The sequence below is a fragment of the Drosophila erecta genome, unplaced genomic scaffold (genome assembly GCF_003286155.1).
Source record: "Drosophila erecta strain 14021-0224.00,06,07 unplaced genomic scaffold, DereRS2 tig00000000-arrow-pilon, whole genome shotgun sequence".
Lineage (NCBI taxonomy): Eukaryota > Metazoa > Arthropoda > Insecta > Diptera > Drosophilidae > Drosophila > Drosophila erecta.
The window spans coordinates 24,870,515-24,883,329 of NW_020825194.1; the positions used below are offsets into that span (position 1 = coordinate 24,870,515).

General features: G+C 40.9%; 1 protein-coding gene across 1 annotated transcript in view; it reads left to right on the forward strand.

Moving 5' to 3' along the window:
• Positions 1-6,871, forward strand: part of LOC113563754 (acetylcholinesterase-like) — a 43,526-nt gene extending 36,655 nt beyond the window's left edge. Inside the window, exons 4-5 of the mRNA XM_026976100.1 lie at positions 6,601-6,764; positions 6,831-6,871. Of these exons, the coding sequence (XP_026831901.1) occupies positions 6,601-6,764; positions 6,831-6,871 (205 nt within the window). The remainder of the gene's footprint in view (positions 1-6,600; positions 6,765-6,830) is intronic.
• The last annotated feature ends 5,944 nt before the right edge of the window (positions 6,872-12,815 follow it).

Consider the following 12,815-nt stretch of genomic DNA (forward strand, 5'->3'; position numbering starts at 1 on the left):
AAATCGGTACGGCACACAGCGCGGCCCGGCAAATAAAATATAATTTTTCAAGTTTAACAAAGAACACCACCTGCGGCCGCGCAGCAGACAGATGATTCTCGCATTCTCGCATTCCCGAATTTCCCCGCCAATTTTTGGGTAATTCAAGGCCTCCTGCGCCGCATCATCTTCGCTTTTCCGGATAGGTGAGCGGCTTTATTTGTCAGTCCGCCCTGTTGACAGCGGGGGTCAGCCGCAAAAGGAGCCAATAAAACGGCTTGAGTAATGGTCGGAAGATTTTTCAGCACGTCAGCGTAATAAAGTTGTCCATGGACAGTTGGCACAATAGGTCATTAGCCTGATTTCGGGAAATGGATACCGCCTAGGATACCAAGCTTAGATACCAAGTTGTTACGTGGTTTCCATTTTAGTCCTTGTGCAAACTTTTCTTGACCTTTGATTAATTTTTCCCGATACGTCAGCGAGGCCAGCAGACAATATAATTGCTTGATTCAATTGCTAACATTAGTTTTCCACCTTTATCATGCACTCGTCACCTGTCATATTCTGCCCTTTGGACTAAAGTTGAATTTCACATTCCTTTCCACCACAAGTTACTCGTCAACTTTCGTCGGCCCCATTGCGAAAATAATTTCCCGCATCCACAAAAAATGGAGGCAAATAAAATAAGGAAAATAAAAAAAGAGAAAATTATGTCCACACATATTCCTAGCCCGGCAAAGGCGGAGGCGGCAGCTGTTCATGGCTTTGACAAGCCACGCGTGTCACCACCAAGCTACCAAGCCACCAAACCACCAAGCCACCCGGCCACCCATTGTAGCGCCCTCCACCCACTTTTGCAACCTCATCCACGCATTTTCCGCCGCAACGTCTTTAATAAAAATGAAATAAATTCCGCCAGCCACCTTGCACTTTGGTGCTGTTGTTCCAACGGCTGCACATTGGTCCTGGCCGTTGCCTGTGGCGTAAGGATTATGAAAAACAAGCGGATTAGTGGCCAACCTCTCCTGACCAGGTTCCAGGTTCCAGGAGCTCGGGACCCAGGGTCCCAGGTTCTGGCTCATAAACGGAGTGTAAAAATCGCAATAAACTGACGAGTTTTATGCATGACGCCAAAGTTTTTAATAAAGACGAAAGTAAAAGCTTGGCGCAAAAACGCTAAGTGGAGGAACTCAAGTTAACGATTTTCCTAATAAAAAAGCGCATTAATGAATGACGGGCAGGAGGTGCGGTGAGGGCCACCAGGACCTCAAGGACCATCAGAAAATGCGTGCAGCAGTTCGTGAGGCATCTCTTTCGCACCGGCAAACAGAAGCTTGCTCCGTCATTAAAAACGTTAATTCCAATTTGAGGCTCAAGAGCAAGTGGTAACCGCAAGGATGCGGAGGGTTAAGGGCCGAGAGGGGAGGTGGGGAGGCGGGAAGACATCTCCAGGACATCAGCCGCATAAATTTCCGACTGCCTCAGCGGCGGCGGTACAAACTGTTGCCCGTTTTAAATGAAATTGCGAAAATTCATTTTAAATTGGATTTTATTTAATTTGACTGAGGCAAGAAAGCTTTACGCCCGAAGCACATTTTCCGGGGAAGGTGTGAGTTCTGAGTCTGTGTCGCCAGCCAATCTAATTTGTGTGAACGTTCGGAGGGATGGAAAAATCAGGATGAGGACGACAACCTTCTGGCCCGTTGGCCACAGGTAAAATTAATCTATTTTACTTGACGTGGCCGCAATGTCGCGTATAATTTTATGCGATCCGGTGCCCTTCGTTCATCACCTGCCCATTCCATTAAAATCGGCACTGAAAAAAAAACCAGTACTGGCACGTAAATGTCTCTCCATTGAAGCTCTCTAGAACTATGTTGCATTTTAGTCGGCCCAAAGATAAACGAGATATTTAATATTGTTGTGAATTATTCTCCCGGTGTATGCGTGTATTTTTCTGCTTGGCTAAGATTATGCTTTTGTTTGATGTATTCAAGCCGAAAACGCCAGCGGATCTGGCCGGACTTGTGTCCTGGCTACCATTTACTTACCACAAAGCGTTCGCACTCCTCCTCCCAAAAGTACGCCATTATATCCCCAAAACCCTGACCCTTGAAGCTTTGTCTGCTCTTGAGTCTCTTCCCCTGCATGCGGATTAATCCGGCCTTCCACTCAAATGTACACAAAACTGGAGCATTTGGGGCGAGCTTTGCTTTATGTTTTGTTTGTGAATTCCAAACTGCATGTATTTCGTAATAACACAGGGGAATGGGCAGGAACCATGGCTATAACCAAAGGCACTAGAATAATAAGATGCGTAACGGCCATACATTGGTTTTGCACTATGCAGCCACTTTTTTGGTGGCGGCAGTAATTATGTATGTATGTATGTATGTATGCATGTATGTATGCATGTATGTATATATGTATGTATGTATGTATGTATGTATGTATGTATGAATGTATGTTTGTATGTTTGTATGTATGTAGTGTATGTGTATGTGTTACTTGCGCAAAGTAGTAAAAATTGTCTTAAATAAAGCCTGAAGAATGTTTAACTTACTGTCGGAACGCATAGTTATTGCCGCTTTTAATAATAGTTTGGCAAAAATCTCCGCCTTTTTGCTCTTTATTCAATGCTTTATAAAAAGTGTTACAGTGATCGGATTTAGTTCAAATTCGGTCCAGAAGGTTTTTTTGCGTCAAATCATGCGGCACCCAAACATCAAGCTTTTTTTTGTATCCAGCCTTCTGCAGATGGTTTAAAATGGTTTGGTGACTAACTCCCATCTCCTGGGCGATGTCACGAGATGCCACATGCCGGTCTAGCTCGATGTATTCCATGATTTGATCGGTATTTGTCGTCACAGGTCTTCCGCCGGCTGGCTTATCCATGGTGTCGTTTTCACCGGCTCTGAATCGTCGAAAACATTCCTCCGCGGTTCGAAGTGATAGAGTACCATCCCCCAAAACACCATTAGTCTCACGGAACGTTTCTCTAGCGGATTTGCCTTTAACGAAGGAAAACTTTAAAATAGCGCGAATTTCGGCGTTAGTGAACTCCACGTTTACACGTCTATAACTGTTGAACGCAATATCCAAACTAATCATGCATAGCGTCGTTTTGTAGGTTATGTCAAGACCTTTCAAATTATGTATAGTATTGCCAGATACGAGGTCTGTAGCGCTTTGTACATAGCCGCGAAATTCAAAAGACAAAAAGGCGGAAGGGAGATATTTGCCAAACTAATATTTGCTTAGGAAAAATATTTTCTTGTAGCCCTATAATTCCCAACTGGTTCTAGCGAGGACTATAAGGCATGTCTTCAAATTTCGAGTCGCAAAATAGTTCAAGTCATCTCTCTTACCGGACGAGCAGTGAATGTAGTGTATGTGTAGTGTATGTACCGGTGCATGTATGTACGTATGCAAGTACGTATGTATGTATGTACGTATGTATGTACGTACGTACGTATGTATGTATGTATGTATGTATGTATGTATGTATGTATGTATGTATGTATGTATGTATGTATGTATGTATGTATGTATGTATGTATGTATGTATGTATGTATGTATGTATGTATGTATGTATGTATGTATGTATGTATGTATGTATGTATATATAAATGTATGTATGTATGTATGTATGTATGTATGTATGTATGTATGTATGTATGTATGTATGTATGTATGTATGTATGTATGTATGTATGTATGTATGTATGTATGTATGTATGTATGTATGTATGCATGTATGCATGTATGTATGCATATATGTATGCATATATGTATGTATGTATGTATGTGTTACTTGCACAAAAATTCGAGAGAACCTGGTGAGCCAGCCCGAAAAAATCGTGTGCAAAAAAATCGTATGGCGTTACGCATCTTATTTACTTTTGACCGCGTGCTTTGGCTACAAAAATCTGCATGGAAAACAGGTGAGTTTGAGAAATGCAATGCGACATTAGTTGTTAGCCATCAGGCAAATATGTTTTAGATGTTCAGCCTGTGATGTAACAGTCTTCGCAGACTTGTAGTATTTTGGGAGCATTTCTCTTAAACAAGTTAGTCAAATATTTAGTACGGAATTTAAAATTGGAAAGGAATTTAAAATAAAAATAAAAATAGGACGACATAAATGAATTAAAAGAACGAGCGAGTATTTCAATTATACACATGATAATTCGTATATTTCAAATGTTCCACTATAGCTGAAATTATACAACAATGTTGTGAACTAAATTCAAGAAATCCATTTTGAGAACTCTGCTTAATTTCGAAAAGCAATCCTACTTTTATCACATATCATCACAGTAAAATGGAAATAGTAAAGCATAAGATGGTTCTAAAGTGAATTGCCCCACTGGTAAACATGATTATTCGCCCCACCCCCAGCTGTCTGTAAAATCTACAAGTAATTATCAAGTTTTTAATGCCCTGCCATTGCAAATGCAGCATCGATGGCGAGAAGAACTCACCCTGACCTTAATTGCGGCACCCGCTTTATTAGCGCCACTCAACCACTCCCATCCAGCAGTCTACATATAACCCACCTGCACCACCTGTATTGCGTGCCACCACCCGTTCTTATCTGCGAAAGTTCAGCGGTTGCAAAGTGGCATAAACAAGATCGCTTGCCACTTGAGAAGTGTGCGCCATTCGTTTGCCAGGGGGGCAACATTAAAAAGGCAAAATGTGGCTTTTATGACCTCGAACTGGGGAGGATGGAACGGGATTTCGTTACCTGTACCCGGGACCACTGGCAACCACTGGCAGCCACTACAACTACGCGAGAGTTGCCGTAAAAACTTTTCACTTTCATTATTTTTAATATTTTCTGCTCATCCAAGCTGCTCCAGCTCCAGCTCCCGTTCATGTGGCTGCAGGGCTCGGAGGTTGACACCATGTCCGCTACATTAAAAAAAGGCTAAGGGAAGGGGAGCCCGAAAATGAAACTTTTATTACCTGCCTTATTGTTTTGCCATAAAATTAATGATTATTATGGCAATCGCATGGCCACCACAAGCGTCCATTAACTGGCGACCCACTGAGGGTCAGTTCCGAGTAGATTCCCAATTTTCTGCGAGGCGTTTGGAATGCCATAAAAACCAAAAATTAAATATACTCGCCCTGGTAAACAAAGAGCGCAGGGGCGGTAATAACAAAGATAAAAGGGCAACAGCGAAATAAAGTTAAGGAAATTAAATAAAATAAATTCTCGTTTCGCAATGTCATTAATGTTAATGCATTTCGGTATGACTGGAAGAGGAAGCCTCATAATGGCCAGCAGGCCGGAGGAATGGAGGAGGAGCTCCCTCTTAAATGCTCCTATTGATTTTCGCTTTATGACAATTTGATGGCCAACAGGAGTTGTGGCGGTTAATGAGTTAAGCCGCCTATTTGAAGGGATCTCAGCGCTCAACTATAAATTAGGAGGAACTCTGACGGCCGCAAAGGCTTTATGAATGGAGTTGAGGGCTTTTCCCAGACAAATCGGATCGGCCTTAATGCATTACTGTCCTCAGATTTCCTTTCGTTCGTTTGCCAATCCTATAAGAACCTCTACTGAAACAAATCTTTAATGAATTTGAGCGAAATTTTATCTAGGCAGTGTGTCAATGGAACACAGATGGGTTCAACTTGTCAGAATGTGTATAACTCTTCCGTATATAGATCGGATTAAAAACAAATAATAACACTGCCAGATAAGAGCAGATGGCAGAACCCGACTTCTGGAACACTGGTGAAAAATATTTATTTGCAACGTGTACTTTAAAGTTTTCCCTTTTAAGGCAATCTGGCTGTTGAACAAAATGTTTAATCAAGCCATTTTAAATCCCTTTTTTTCTTTATAGAGATTAGGTAATTTCGAAAATATTTTATTTGACTATTTTTGAGCGAATTGAAGGCTGTACGTTGCTTTTCAAGACCTCAGTAAAATATGTTTCTTTTTTAAGTTCAAGAATTAAAAGTTATTATAAGTTTCTTGACCTTGCTGAGTACCATAATTTAGTTGCGGTGTATGCGAGTCCCATCAGATTCATAAATGAGCGCAAAGCCAAAAAAGAGTACGCTTCTGGCATTTGCATGGCCTGCATGTGGGAATAGAGGGAGGAAATCGGTAAATTGCACTAGTGCACACACAAAGGGAGATTTGCCAATGGGGAAAATCGAACGATAAGAGCCAAATCGAAAACCAATTTACCAAGATCGAAAATAAGCCTCGGCCAAGAGAGAAAAATGCAGAAGCGAAGAAATGGAAAGGAAAGGAGACAAATTCACAAAAACAAATTAAAACGCAAACTTTGCGTTCAAATCAAAAAGCTGTTATTGCCAAAAGACAATCACAAAGTTGGCTTTGGTTCGGTCTCTCCTCAAGTCATTACAAGCGCGCCTGAAAAAAACCTGAAAGATTACACAATTCCGGCAAATTAATCTATTTATAACGACATTTGAGGCCGGGCATAAAAATAAGCCTATTTACCAGAACTTTTTTCGCTTGTATTTTTATTTTTCGGGGTGAGCAGACCTTTTTAACAACAAGCGAAATGCCGTGATGGAAACTTTCTCCTTTAACAAGCTGGGCACTCAAATCTTTTTCGATTTTGCAGATTCAGCCCGGTTTGCCCGCAGAGATTGCCGGACATTCACAACGAGACGGCGGCCCTGGAACGGATGCCCAAGGGCAGACTGGAGTATCTGAAGCGATTGCTGCCCTATCTGCAGAATCAATCAGAGGACTGCCTCTATCTAAATATTTATGTGCCCATACAAGGTGAGTGCGGGGCGAAAGTGGGTTTTGGCTAACACCAAATAAGTGTGCTATATTTTTTGCACCCAGCTAAAACCGAGAAAAATGACACGACCATGTCGGGGGACTGAGTCTTGTTTATTTAGCACTTTGCAAGGCATTTGAATAAATTGGCAGCCGGCTGGTAGGGGGAAACTCGCCTCGATTTTTCTTTGCTCCGTTAATCCCTAAGGCCAACGCCAGAAAAGGGTCAGCGTTGGTAAAGTTTAAAATATCTTTTTTTAGCATTTTTTTTTTCAGGGGTTTTAATATTTTTTGGGCTTGCGCTGCACGCAAACGGACAAATACTTGAGCATTTTTCAAATTCCGAAAGGAAAATACGCTAAGCCGAAAAGAAGGTCCAAGGACCCGAATGCAAAGTGGCCAAATTTATGCCTAAAAGTATGTCTGGTCCTGTCTGGAGAAAATCCAAAGCGATTTGCCACATTTGTCTGCAGCAGTTTGCTTCTTGAGCTGTAAAAGAGTGAAAGTAGTTGGGGATCCATTAAATTTCATCTTATAAATTGAGTTCAGTGTGGTATAAAATGGGCACGGGAGACTTCATTTAACTCACTAAACTCAGACGAAACAAGTATAAGTTTGCTCGAATTTACTGCCTAACGCACTAAAACTTATACTTATCCATTAAAGTATCCATGTATTTGTTCATTTTTGGCAGTAAGAAAATGTTGTTGGACTTCAAATTGGGTTTGAGGGTTATGGAGCCATTTAAATAATGAAAAATACCTTTATAATCCCATAGCCTTAGAGTCCCTAAACTTCGAGACTTGTATGTCGCTAGAAAGGCAGGCACCAGGTATCTGGTAGTCGGGGAAATCCACTATAGAGCTCTCGCCTGCTGAATCTTTTATTATATTTTTTAATATTGAGTTCTTTTCAGTTGAGCTCGAGAAAATCGACAATTGCGTCCACTCTCATTGAGTCTGAATGCTCTTTAAATATTCAGTTCTTTTTGTATCGATCTGTCTGGGTGTCTATACGTCAGTCTGCCAGTCAACTTCAGTCGGCCACTGGGAAATGCAACGGCAGCAAACTCCAGCGACGCCGCCGCCGTTCGACAGGGTAGTAAATTACATTTTAATTAAAACCCAAAGGAGCACTGGCCTTGGGGAATCCGGACGTGTAACTGGGACTTAATGGGAACCATCAGCGGCAGTCAGTTATCTCAGCTAACTGAGCCAACTCTGACAACTCAAATAGCGCGCCACCTGCCAGTAGAGGAGTCGAATAGTGCACTGCGAATCGAAGTAAATTTGATTGTCTATCAGCGCGTTAAGAGCTAAATTTAATATACTGCTCGACGGCAATGGAGTTCAGCCGCAGAGCGACTGCCACAGTCTGTCAGCCAGTTCCTCGCCAAGACAGTCGTCCATCATTTGGGGAGACAGTTGCCTTGATTTCAATGTTGCCGCTGGCTTTCAATTAACTTACAGTTTGCAGGGCGTACACTTGTCGTGTTTGCTGAGCTCCCCTCTCCGAATGGAATTTAGTTATATTTTCACAGCTTTTTGACATTTGCAGTTGCAACGTAATTTAAGATGGTATAATTGTAAATTTAGCATAATCAAATACAACAGTGCCTCTCGGCTTTGATTTTGATTCATTTACGTTTTGTATTTGCCCTTTTATCAGTCCTGATATCAGTCGATATATAAGTATAGAAATATCTACTAAAAGAAGTACTTAATAAATGACCGCTTTCAGTGGTTGTTTTTATTATTTATTTTGAGGTCAAACATGATTTCTTACCCACTATAGATATACCTTTAAGCCCCACAGACCCTTGCATTAGGAGTGTCCAATCACGTGAATCTATGTTGGTATAACAACGGTTCACTTTTTCGGCTAGCCGATAAGGAGAATGTCGCCTTGTCTCGGCATGAAAAATGAATAAAAGTAAATACCTATAGAATAAATAAGGATTCGCTGAAGTATGAAAGAATTTACATTTTACCTGCAATTTGTCTTCGACAGCAGATGGCAGAAAAGGTCTCTGCCGATGAAGGCGTGCCAACTCTGCTGAGTTGCAAGAGTTTTCATTTCTTTCCATTTATTTCTTTGGGAAATTATGATAAATTGTTTGCGCCGAAACTTGAGACGCGGACCCAAATTGAATTGGAAATTGTGTACGTTTTTTGAGTGCAATGCTCGTCTTCAAGGGCGGCTAATTGAACGAGCAATTTGTCGAGGGCAAGCGCCAGTAAAAGGGAAAATTAAATGTCTGGTTTTGATAATTGGATAAGCAGTCCCTGAAAAACAGGACAACTTTTTGCGCACAGCAAAGGCAACAGATACAAGGACATACTTACAAGGGATAACAAACTCATCCAATCAAGGACCTTGGGCATTTCATAATAAATCGTTTAAAAAGGAGACAAGAAAACCAGAATATGTAAATTTTTTACAGTTTATCTTAATGAGCTGAAGCCTACGTTTTTGCTTTGGGTTTCCCAACTGTCAGAAGAAATAAGTCATTATTTATTTTTGTCGGCTCATGTAGAAGTGAGTTGTGAGTTAGGCACAAAAAGGTGATACAAAGCCGAGCTAAATTGATAATCGAATATTGATGGGCAAGATGGGTGGAAATTCAAAAAATACAATACAACCCACAATATTATAAGCCTAAAGAGTTCTCTCCGTGAAAATATGCCATACAGGTTTTTAATTCAGAGCCTTCAAGGTGATCTTACTTCACGGCTGAATGCCAAAAGGATGAAAGATTGTGCAGCTCTTTATGTGTGAAACCCTACTCCCCTCAGTTTCCGAATATGAATTTGCTGCGTTAAAAGTGAAAAATATACTTTTTTTATCCTCCACACACACAGAAACACAGACGCATACGAGCGCACAAATACGCACATAAATCCCTTGTGCCTCCTTGGTAGCTTCTTTTTGAGCTCCGTTCACGGGATTCGACGAGCCGGAATTCGAGACTGTGGACTCGGACGGATATGCAGCTAGTTTAATCTACTTGGACATGACAATAAAATTTATATAATCTTAGCTTTTCTCTGCTTTGGGCCGCTGCTTAGTGAAGTCCTTTCTCGCCTCTGTGGCTTTTATTTGCTCCATGCCATCGCCACTGCTTTTGCCAGCGTCTTGCTCTTCATTTGGGCCCTTTCCCATCGCATCGCATCTCATCTTATTTTATTTTATTTGCTGCCTTTTTACGGCATTATTGTTGTTGCCGTGTCCTTCGGCGCTTCCTTTTAAGTCCTCGGCTTGTTCTCGCTGAGAACAGCGTAGAAGGAAAATGTAGAAAAAAAAAATATAAAAAATAAACATACAAATGCCACATTAAGCATGATTTGCCGCTTTTCCAGGCAAAAGTCCATTGGGCTTTTTATTCCCCTAAAACCGAGCCCCTCCGGGTTTTGGACCCTCATCTGGTCTGCTCGTTCGTGTGTAGATTTCAAGTTTATCAGCTGTTTGAATGTTGGCCATATTTTGTGCTTAACTGACTTTTGTTTGCCCACTGAGAAATGGCCTCTATCCCCTTAATCGGGGATTGGTGAAAAATGAATGTCATAATTTCTAATCTCTAGCATTTCCATGTGATTAGGCTCTTCAAGGCTCACTTAATGGCGCATTATGAGAGGGCTTTCTTGCCCATTGACCAATTGATAAATGTATTCCTGACCTCTTTATGTTTGAAAATGGAAACAGTTGCATCCATATTTTCCATAAATCCATCGCAGCATTGCAGGCTGAACTCCTAATGAAATATTTCCTTTGTGTCTATGGTTTCGACTGAATCCAATAAGCCAATCGAGAGTTGCCAAAAGCCTGTTTGATTGCGTAAACCAGAAAATAAGCAAATATTTATCATGAGCACTGTACGCAAGCAAAGTGGGTCATTGGTATTAATATAGGCACACAATAATGAAAAGTAGCCCAAATTTGTGACACTCGATTCGAAGAAGCAGCAACTCAGATAAACCCCAAAATGAAATGTAAATGTAGGGAATAAATAGAAGAAATTTAAACGCAAAGAATGATTTTAGGGAGAACTTTATTTTCTGTGTAAAGATGCCGATTATAACCAATCCTCCCCTATCCCCTAACCAATCAAATGGGGAGATCCAAACCCATTGAATACACATTATTAATGAGGCAAGGGACGTGAAAGGGGACGGCAGATTGATGTGCGCCCGAGTGCGTGCCACATTCCACACGCAAACGGCGGCACAAGTCAGTGGGTCCCGAAAGCGGAACCGGAAATCGAAACGAGAGCCGCCTGGTGCGTGTTGCTGGTCACACACGGAAATGAAGTTCTTCTTAACTTTTTTCGTCTGAGCTCCGCCGGTGTGAGAGAGTTATGCATATGAATGCCAACAATAGGGGGAAGACCCATTCTGATACACAGTAGCCGAATTAACACGGAATAAAGCGGCCAAAGGAAAATAGACTGCAGAGCTGAAAAAAGGAGAGAAAAACAAGTAAACTTTTTACTTTGTCTGCTCCCCGTAAACTTTGCCCAGCAAATATTGCAGCTGGATGTGATTGTCGGTGGGGGCGAATCGAGTCAGACAAAGACCAGAATGAGGTTACTTTTCTCATTTTCTTACGCCAGACACAATTGCCAAACGCAACAAGGGGAGTAGGAAACGGAAAATTTCGAAATTACATTTATTATTTCCCAGCCCCTGCGTACCATTTAGTGTCAAGTTCTCAAAGATTTCCATCAGCATTTTCATGTCTTAAAGCGTTGGCTTGATTTGTCAATGCAAGGGAAGCGGACTTCTGAAATTTTAATCTTCCATTTACGGAACTGAAATTTTGAGGAAAATTCACAGGATATTTTCATAAATTTGCATGAATTTGCATTTGAATTCATAAATTCGCCTTGAATATAAACGTTACTTTCGGAAGAGATTGACGAACTTAGCATTTTTGTTTTCTAATTATAAAAAATTAGTTAATTATATAAAAGCACATTATTGACTAAATATGGTAAATTTCTTTACGGAAATTGTATATTAAAAAATCGAAAAAATACTATTACAACAATTTCACAACCTTCAGTTTCCAAGGCTGTCCAATTAGTAGTAAGCACCCATTCTCGCATTTAGCCCGCTAGTCGGCCTGCAATCAGGGCTTAAACAAGGACCCACAAATCGATTCCCATCAGGGGATTCCCAGGACATAAGTACACACATCAAATCGCTCATTTTGCGTAACTCCTTCGTCGAGACAGATAGTCACTCGTCCTTTGGGATTGTGTCTGCGTTTGTGTTGCTGATTGTATTTGCTGCTTGCGATTGCAATTTCCTAGGCTTTGCCAACATACAAGCATACAATACAAGCTTCTACAATAACTCTGGAATAACTACCTACAAGTGACGATAGAAAGCCATAAATATGAGCAGAAAAAGCGGCTGACAGAAAAGGGGCGTCGGAAACTTTTGTCAACTCTGTGTTACAAACGAAGCGCTTGACTACATATTGACTTTAACTGAAAGCGTTTATGGTGATTGTGTGTGTGTGTACATGTTTATGTGTGTCGCCGTGACTCTTTACACTGCAGAAAACTATTCCACTTTCTATATGCATAAACAATTCACACAAAGCGTAGCACATTACGAATTTTCCTAAAGTTTCAATCATTATGATCTTATCTAAGATGTAATTGAGCCGGAATTAACTGCTGAATTAACTGTTTCCTGATTTTTCCCTGTGCAGATGCGTTCTCTGATGGGCCTGTGTATTTGGTTGTGTGAACGTGGAGCGCTATCAATAAATCTACAATATGTATGAAAAGCAAAGTCTCTGCTGATGGCCGCCATTTGTGTGTAAATGTGCGCGTGTGTGTGACGTTTTTCCACTTTTCTTCTGTCTTTTACAGTTATGAAACAATGTTGCATGACACTTCTGGCATTTTTTCGTTTTCGGATATACTATCATCTTTTCCGTTGCAGTTTTTAAGCATTGTGTACGTGGAAGAATAGTACTTCTTCTCTAGATGGGCTTTTCTAAGTTCATCAAATATGTAGACATTTTCTAGTAAATAAGGAG